This window comes from Castor canadensis, chromosome 1 (assembly GCF_047511655.1).
Source record: "Castor canadensis chromosome 1, mCasCan1.hap1v2, whole genome shotgun sequence".
Taxonomy (NCBI): Eukaryota; Metazoa; Chordata; class Mammalia; order Rodentia; family Castoridae; genus Castor; species Castor canadensis.
The window spans coordinates 209,509,890-209,518,686 of NC_133386.1; the positions used below are offsets into that span (position 1 = coordinate 209,509,890).

General features: G+C 34.6%; 1 protein-coding gene across 5 annotated transcripts; it reads right to left on the reverse strand.

The window, feature by feature from the left end:
* Positions 1-365: 365 nt before the first annotated feature.
* LOC109691501 (KRAB domain-containing protein 5-like) lies at positions 366-8,496 on the reverse strand. 5 transcript variants are annotated; one of them, XM_074052401.1, is made up of 5 exons: positions 8,316-8,496; positions 7,727-7,822; positions 5,666-5,759; positions 4,836-4,950; positions 2,617-2,755 (listed from the first exon to the last, which is right to left on the reverse strand). In XM_074052401.1, the coding sequence occupies exons 1-4, from the start codon at positions 8,479-8,481 to the stop codon at positions 4,875-4,877; spliced, it is 432 nt and encodes a 143-aa protein (XP_073908502.1). In that variant the 5' UTR covers positions 8,482-8,496; the 3' UTR covers positions 2,617-2,755; positions 4,836-4,874. The 5 variants fall into 5 exon arrangements, with proteins under 5 accessions (XP_073908491.1, XP_073908499.1, XP_073908502.1 ...); XM_074052406.1 differs by having other exon boundaries at positions 2,679-2,755; positions 4,836-4,906; XM_074052398.1 differs by lacking the exon at positions 4,836-4,950 and having other exon boundaries at positions 2,483-2,755.
* Between the last annotated feature and the right edge of the window lie 301 nt (positions 8,497-8,797).

An 8,797-nucleotide genomic window follows, 5' to 3' on the forward strand; every position in this document is an offset into this window, starting at 1 on the left:
CTAGTGCACTTTTCTGGAACATGGTGAGGATAATGGACCCTTTTAAAAGTTTGCTCCAAACCAGGCCAGGCTCCAAGCATTTCACACACATCTAATTGTCAAACCCTTTAACCACCCAGCAAAATTCACCCTTTAAAAAATGCACATTTTCCAGAGCAGGGAGTGAGACCCTGGCATGAGGCTGAGAAGGTGCTTGCCTGTGCTGGCCCCACCAGCACAGTCATCCAGACCTCCTGTTGGGGTGAGTCAGGGTGACCTGGACCCTTCCCCAGGCAGCCCCAGTCCAAGGTGAAGAAATAAGAGTCTTGAGAAGTCAGAGTGTCATGACCCAATGTTACCTTCTTAAAAATAAGAAAACCTAATCCTAAATTTTACTTTGTTTTTCTTTATTCTAAAGATTCTTTTAAGCCTTCCCATTTGGCTTGAGACTAGCAGCAATGTATAATAGCATAATAAGAAGTTGGTCTAAATACTTATCCTCAGAACTTTCTCATCTTAGCTTCTTATGAATTAATTATTCTGCACTTTCTGTAAAATGCTGCTTATCTAACTGCATGTCAGTGATTCCAAATGCTGTGGACTCTCTTATTCTCATGTAGCAATTTCATATTTCTGGTGTACTTTTCTTAGGGTAGTTTACCTCAAATATTTTGCTGCTCTTTGAGGTGTTTATTTTGAACAGAGGTCTTTCCACAGTCATTATATGTAGGAGGTTTTTGTAAAGTATGAATTCTCCGGTATTGAATAAGGTTTAAAAGTTGAACAAAGGCTTTGTCACACTCTTACATTTTTTAGTCCTTCTCTCCAGTATGAATTCTGTGGTGTAGTCTAAGGCTTGAACACTTGGAAAAGGCTTTGCCACATTCTTTGCACTTGTAGGGCTTCTCTCCAGTATGAATCCTCTGGTGTACTGTAAGGTGTGAACAACGATTAAAGGCTTTGCCACAATCTTTACATTTGTAAGGCTTTTCTCCAGTATGAACTCTGTGATGTTGTCTAAGGCTTGAACACTTGGTAAAGGTTCTGCCACACTCTTTACATTTGTAGGGTTTCTCTCCGGTGTGAACCCTCTGATGTTGTTTAAGATCTGAACCTTTGGTGAAAGTTTTGCCACATTCTTTACATTCATAGGGTTTCTCTCCAGTATGAATTCTCTGGTGGTAAATAAAGGTTGAGCAATTGTTAAAGGCTTTGCCACATTCTTTACATATGTACGGTCTCTCTCCAGTATGAATTCTCTGGTGTTGAGTAAGTTTTGAAATCTGAATAAAGGCCTTGCCACATTCTTTACATTTGTAGGGTTTCTCTCCAGTATGAATTCTGTGATGTTGTCTAAGGCTTGAACACTTGTTAAAGGCTTTGCCACATTCTTTACATTTGTAGGGTTTCTCTCCAGTATGAATTTTATGGTGTTGAGTAAGGTTTGAAATTTGATTAAAAGCTTGACCACATTCTTTACATTTGTAGGGTTTCTCTCCAGTATGGATTATATGATGTTGTCTAAGGGTTGAACACTTGGTAAAGGCCTTGCCACATTCTTTACACTTGTAAGGCTTCTCTCCGGTATGAATTCTCTGATGTTGTCTGAGGTTTGAACACTTGTTAAAGGTCTTACCACACTCTTTACATTCATAGGGTTTCTCTCCAGTATGAATTCTCTGGTGGTGCGCAAAGGTTGAACAATCAATAAAGGCTTTACCACATTCTTTACATTTGTAGGGTTTCTCTCCAGTATGAATTCTCTGGTGTATAGTAAGATAGGAATAACTGCTAAAGGATTTGCCACATTCTTTACACTTACAGGGTTTCTCTCCAGTATGAACTCTCTGATGTCGAATAAGGTTTGAGCTTTGATTAAAAGCTTGGCCACATTCTTCACATTTGTAAGGCTTGTCCTGAATATGAGGACTTTGATGTATATTAAGTTTTGAGCATTGAAAGAGTTTCCCACATTTCTTACCTTTGTAAGGTTTTTTTGGAAAACGAGCACACTGATGGCTATTAGGATCTGAGCCACCACTAAAGTTTTTATGAGTTTCACTGGATTCGTAAGGTTTCTCACCAATATAAAAACCCTGGTAATTATTGATGGTAGAGCCCTGGCTAAAGGTCTGCCCAGTTTCATTATTTATATACTGTATATTCCAAGTACCTATATCCACATTTTGATTAACCAATAATGGGTAAGGAAAGACCTTGTTATGCTTATTAAAATTGTATATTTTGGCACTAGAGGGAACTGAGCTTTTTGTAAATGATCTCTCAAATTCATCACATTTAGAAATTTGTTCATTTTTAAATCTCTTGTCTACAGAAATATCTGAATGAAAATTTAATCCAATGCTACATTTGAAATTATCCAAGTTATTAACTGAATCATGGATTAGGCCCCTTTTCAGATTTTCCAAATTTCCTTTCAGAGCAAAGATATGTTTAAAAAATTGCTGTGGATGTTTATTTATAGAAACATATGGCTCTTCAGAAGAAACTGGCAAAACTTGAGTATTTTTCTGAGATGTTTTATGTTCTTCACCTCTGTCGTCAGTGAAGTTTTGACTACTGTTAGGTGTCACACACTGGTTATGTCCATCATAACAGGCTTTCTGACCTTTACTCTCACCTGCACTTTCCCATTCTGTCCTTAAATGCAAACTGGCAAGGCCACAATTTCCATATCTTCCACTTATCGCTTTTTGGAATGAATGTTTTATGCTGTGCTCTGGTGAAAAGTCTTGGGTATAATGAGATGACATATCTGAAAGAAATCAAAATAACAAATCATCGCACTTACTACACTCAGGTGAATATACTTTGCAAGGTAATATGTAATTATATCAAGCTGGGTACATCAGTGGGATAGCAGAATAAAAATCCCATGGTCCTCATTAGTCCATGGCACATGAACTTAACAACAATATACTGACCAAATTAATCTGTGAGAACTTCCAAAACCATCTAAGAATGCAGAGCACCCCAGATAAGCACCCTACTAGGAGGAAGCATATAGTAGGGGGAAGGAAAATTTGTTATTTTGGTCAATCGTACTTCTTCCTCCACCTGAATACAACACTATGAAATAAGGGGAAAATCTTCTAAACCCCCTCTCAGAGTTGAGAAGGAGAATAGTACAACATATGTCCACATTTCTGGCTTTCTTGGGAGCTGTCTGAAAAATGGTTTCCGCTTACCCTGATACAGAGTGTAGGAGGTAACAGTTATATCTCAGATGACAGTTTGGACTAACTCAGGCCAAAGGTAAATGATTACTGCAATACCACAGGTGGTCAACATGAGTAGGAGAGCCTACAGGCTCTAAAGAAGAAATATGGGCAAACCTAACAAACTGGAAAAGTATAAACAGACATCCAGAGAGGACACAAACTGAAAGAATATATATTCCAACAATTCTAGTGCAGCTGTTAAGTGTCAGTATTATCTACATGAAGTCAACTCATAGAGACTGGGAGAAATGACTGGGTTGTTTTTTTTCTTAATTTTACTGTTATTTGACTTTGTTGAAAAACTAAATTATATGTATTTACCATGCACATCATGGTGTTTTAAAGTACATATACATGGTAGAATGGCTAAATCTAGCTAATGAGCATGAGTTAATTTATATAATTATCATTTTTATGCTTTTTATCCATTCTATTGGAATTTATAATGGAACACAATATGTTAAATACACTTGCCATGTTGTGTAATCGAAATCTTGATATTCTTATGCCTATTAAACTAAAATTTTGAACCTTTGGACAATATTTGGCTAAATTCCCCAAGAAGCACAGCCAATGATAACCACCACTTATTCTCTACATTTCTGAGTGTAACTTTCTCAGATTTCATGAGTAAGACCCTGTAGTAATTGACTTTCTGTGTCTATCTCACTTAATGCAAGCTCCTGCATGCTTGCTCATGTTTCTTAAAATTATATGATTTCCTCTTTTTTATGGCTGAATAGGAATTCATTGTGCATACAAGCATGTTTTTTATTCATTCATCTATTGAGGGCCACTTAGACTGATTCCATCTCTTGGCTATTGTAAACAATACTGAACTGAATTGATTTAGTTTCCCTTGGCCATATATTCAGTAACATGGTTGCTGATCATATGGTCTTCTAGTTTTAAGTTTTTGAGTAATTTCCATAATAACTGTACGAATCTACTATTGGGACAAATCAACAAAAGTTACATAGCATACAAAGAATCAGAAAATGTGGCTCAATCAAAGGAACAAAATAAAACACTAGGGGAAAGTGGCCATCAGGAAACAAAGATTTATGAATTACCTAAGAATTCAAAATAACCATTTGAAAGACATTTAATAAGGTAAACAAGAGCACAGAAAAGGGAATGAAATAAGGAAATGAGAATATGAACAATGAAATAAAAATGTAAACAGACATTGTGCAGCTGAAGAATGCAGTAAGAAATAATGTCTAAGAAATTGGAAGCATCAGCAAGGAAACAGATAAAAAATTTAAAAAAGCTCAATTATCTCCAACTGGAATAAACACAAAGAAACTCAAAATGAAGCACATTATATTCACAGTTTCAAAAACCACAAACTGAGAATCTAGAGATCAGCAAGAGAAAAGATGTGTCACCTATAAAGGTGCTTCTATATAATTATCAGTGGATTTCTCAGCAGAAGCCTTGGAATCTAAAAAAGTGTTGGGGAATACAGCCAAATGGCTAAACGAACAAACGCTACCAACCAAGAATACTGTATTCAGTAAAACCATCCCTCAAAAGTAAAATAAATAAGAAAAAAAAAATAAGACTTTCAAGATACATGAATGCTCAAAAGTTCATCACTACTATACCTACCCTACCAAAAATGCCAACGGAGTCCTTCCTATAGGCAGATCAATGCAGATCGTATGAAATTTTAAAGCTCTCTGGGAAAAGAAAATACTTACACAAATACAGAATTCCACAGTTACTGTAATGAAGATATATATAACACTTTTAATTTTGCTACAGAATTTGGAAGAGAAAAGCACAACATCATTATAAACCTGTTAATGGATTTATAATATATAATAGCTATGATATCAGTAACATAACACTGAAGAGAGATGAAAGACAAAGGATTTTTGTATGGAACTGAAGTTCAGTTATTACCAGTTTAAAATATAGTATCATAATCCCTACATAAATGACAAAACATCTACAGAAGATAAACAGAGAGAAATGGACAAGAACTAAAGTGTGTCACTATACAAATCAATGACACAATTATAAGAAATACAGAAAACAACTTACAAAATGGCAATAAATAAGTTCTTCAGTATTATCTTTAAGTATAATGGTTTATAGTTAATCCCCAAAGAAAACACATGAATCGGGTAATGGGATTAAACCTAAGAAAATCTAATTATATGCAGTTTACAAGAGACTCTTTTTAGATCTAAGGTCACAAAACAGGCTGAAAGTGAAAGGATGGAAAGAGTAGTACATGCATTAAGTGACCAAAGGAAAGCAGCCATATCAGTAATTATTTTAAGCAAAATATACTTTAAAACATAAATAGTCATAGAAGATGAAATATACTTTAACTCAGAAACTTTTAACAAGACAAAGAAGAATATTATATAGAGACAAAAGGGACAGTTCACTAGGATATCGTGACAATAATAAATATATATGCAACTTACATCACATGTCCCAAATATAGGAAGCAAACACTGATGGAACTGAAGAAAGAAATGGAAAGCACAACGATAATAGAAGGCTTCAATTCCCCACTTTCTGTAATGTAAAATAAAGCCACAAAGAATGATTATAAGGAAACAGAGACCTTCAAAAATATCACAAACCTACTAGACTTGCAGACACAATCTTCTCAAATTGCTCATCCTGGATAGACAAGTATTAGGATACAAAATAAGTCTTAATAGATTTAAAATGCTGAAATTCTTTTCTAACCATAAGGGAATAAAAACAAATCAACAGTGGAAGAAAAACTTTTTAAAAAAAGAAAAATAAGAAAATCCACAAATACGTGCAATTAAATAATACACCTCCTGAATATAGTTTTAAGAATAAGGTAATATTTTTAAATACTGTCCAATGTTTTCTAGAGATTCCATGTAATCTCTATCAAAATCCCAACATTTTTTGCAGAAACAGAAAAAGCAATTCTAAAAATCATACGGAATCTCAAGGCTCCATGAGGTGCTCAACAGTATTTAAAGAGAAACAAATCTGGAAGCATTATGCCTTCTCATTTCAAAATATATTAAAAGCTACATTAATGAGAACAGTTTGATACTGATGTGAAGTCAGACAAATAGACATATGGAACAGAGTAGAGAGCACAGTGATAAACCCTTACACATGAACAAATCAAGACATATTTCCACACCAATGTTCACTATATCATTAATTCACAAGAGCCATTAGGTAGAAACAACCCAGATGTCTCCAGACATGAGTGTATGAAGGTAATCTGGAATACAGAAACAATGGATTATTCAACCTTTAAGAGGTAAGAAATCTCAAAATACCTATACTAGGGATTAATCTTGAGGACATTAGGCTAAGTGACATAAGTCAGTCACAAAAAGGCAAATATTGTATGATCCCACTTGCGTATCAGAAGTAGTAAAATTTGTAGAACAGGAAGTAGAAATGTGATGGATAGGAGGGAGATGGAAGCTAGCACTTGTTTTTTCATGGATATTTAATTTTAGTTTTGCAAGAAGAAAACTTTTCAGAGATACGGTGCATAACAATGTGAATATATTTAACACTACTGAACGGTGTACTTAAAATATTTAAGACAGTAAATTTTATTTGATATAGTTTTGATCACAAAAATTTTAAAATACATAAAAGAAAAACAGAATTTTAAAAGTGTTTGAAAGCTACTTTAAATCACGTGTTTCTCTTAAACTAGGCAATTGATTCACCAATAACTTTCATGAAAACTTTTAAGAATAAAAAAACTACTCAGCACCAAGACAGAAAATATAAAGTCATGAGCAAAATGGGTAATATTTATATGCAAATGAAAACATAATTTTATTGGCAACAGACACATGATTCATACATGTTTTAATTTTACCTTTTCCTGTTCTAAATTTTTACAGTATTGAAAATTTTTGTCCAATAATAATACATAGGTTAAAAACTAAAAACATTATTAACTAGTATGAAGGAACCTACTGTAAAAAATGAAACACAGAAAAAGGAATTGTAAAACAAGAGAAACTTTAACCCATAAATCCTAAATATAGATGTACCATTTTTTAACTTTTAAATAACTACAATTTCAACTGTTACAATATACCCATGAAGAACAGTCATTGTGAATGCTAGTATTTGTTGTACAGCAGAAAAGCTTCATAGAGAACCCATTATGATCATTCATAAAGAGCTCTGATGAAACAATTTTAATGAATAAATATATAAATGATTAAGGTCTTTAGAAATTTTCTGAGGCCAAGAAGCAAGGGAAGAGCAATCAGATCATGCAGACCCCCAATAAGAGAGGGCTTTGAGTGTCACTATGAATGTGCTGGAAGATCAATGGAGGAAAGGAGAGAGTAGAGGTTTTAATGGGCTTGATAAACAGGACAGGAGACTTCCTTCTGTGACAGCAAAAGAAATAAACCTAGGCTGGTGAAAAATCATTTCCACTGGAACAGCGCTTCTCAACGCACACCCCTGCGGACCTCTTACCTGCATCCTCTGTTTCATTCATTCCTACTGACCTGGGAATATGAATACTGTCTCTTGTCTCTTCACATGCCAAGGCTCTTTGCTCTGCTCCAGAAACGTGACCAGGTATGGCTTAGAGACAGCAAGACCTGTGTATTGGAAAATAGGACATGACATTTGCTGTGGTTCTCAAAGTAATTTCTATCCTGGTAGCATATCCTGGTAGTAGTAGAAAAGAGAAGATATAAAGGGAGATTCTAGAAAATTCTTTCTCTGAATGTTGTTTCCTGACATTAAAATACTTAGAAAACCCTTCCAATTGGCAGATTCTGAGTTCCGCTACAACTACTACCAAAACAAAGGTAAAAGAAATCAAGATGTTGGCTACAGTATTTTATAGCACTGAATTTCTGTAATTTCTATAATTACCACTGCAGTTAGGATGTATACTAAGAAAGAGGGTGGTTGAAGACAAGAATATGCACATTTTCTTGTCTGTACAAACCAGTGCCCATTTTTTTTTTCCTTAGAAGAATCTGAAATTTACTCTTGAAAAGTAGAAGCTCCCAAGAGATATTCCTTAAAGGAAGGAAATTAAATGTTGGTAGTAAATAAGGAATTCTGTAGGGAAGTTGTTCTCACCCAATGAGACCAGGTTTCTGTAGTTCTCTAACATCACATCTTTATACAAATTCTGCTGTGCAGGGTCCAGGCATTCCCACTCCTCTTGAGAGAAATCAATGGCCACATCCCTGAAGGTCAACAGCTCCTGAAATAAAAATAAGTGAATAAATAGCACATTGACCATGTAATCATTGACGGAGTTCTTGATTTGATCCAAGATGAGTTAGGCAAACTGGTGCTGATACAGATAAATGACCTTAATTATTAAATAAGATACTTTTTAACACAGTGATGTATTATCTAACTCTGAGGAAAGAGGATGACATAAGATCCACAAAACCAGTGTAGATAACATAAAAGCAAAGTTAAGGCATCCAGACAAGAATATACATTTTAAGTGGTACATTTATATTATACAAGATAATCCATGCACAGTTCTCAGATAAGAAAATCAGTGAGTTAGAAGAGTACTTGTCAAACTTTCCTGTGTATATGAATTG

Coding starts and splice junctions, on each gene's coding strand:
- LOC109691501 (XM_074052390.1), bottom strand. CDS start 8,481: ATGGTCAATGTGCTATTTATTCACTTATTTTTATTTCAGGAGCTGTTG. Junction 7,823..8,315: donor CAGAAACCTGGTCTCATTGG/GTGAGAACAACT, acceptor TCCAATACACAG/GTCTTGCTGTCTCTAAGCCA. Junction 2,756..7,726: donor GACAGTATTCATATTCCCAG/GTCAGTAGGAAT, acceptor GATTTCTTTCAG/ATATGTCATCTCATTATACC.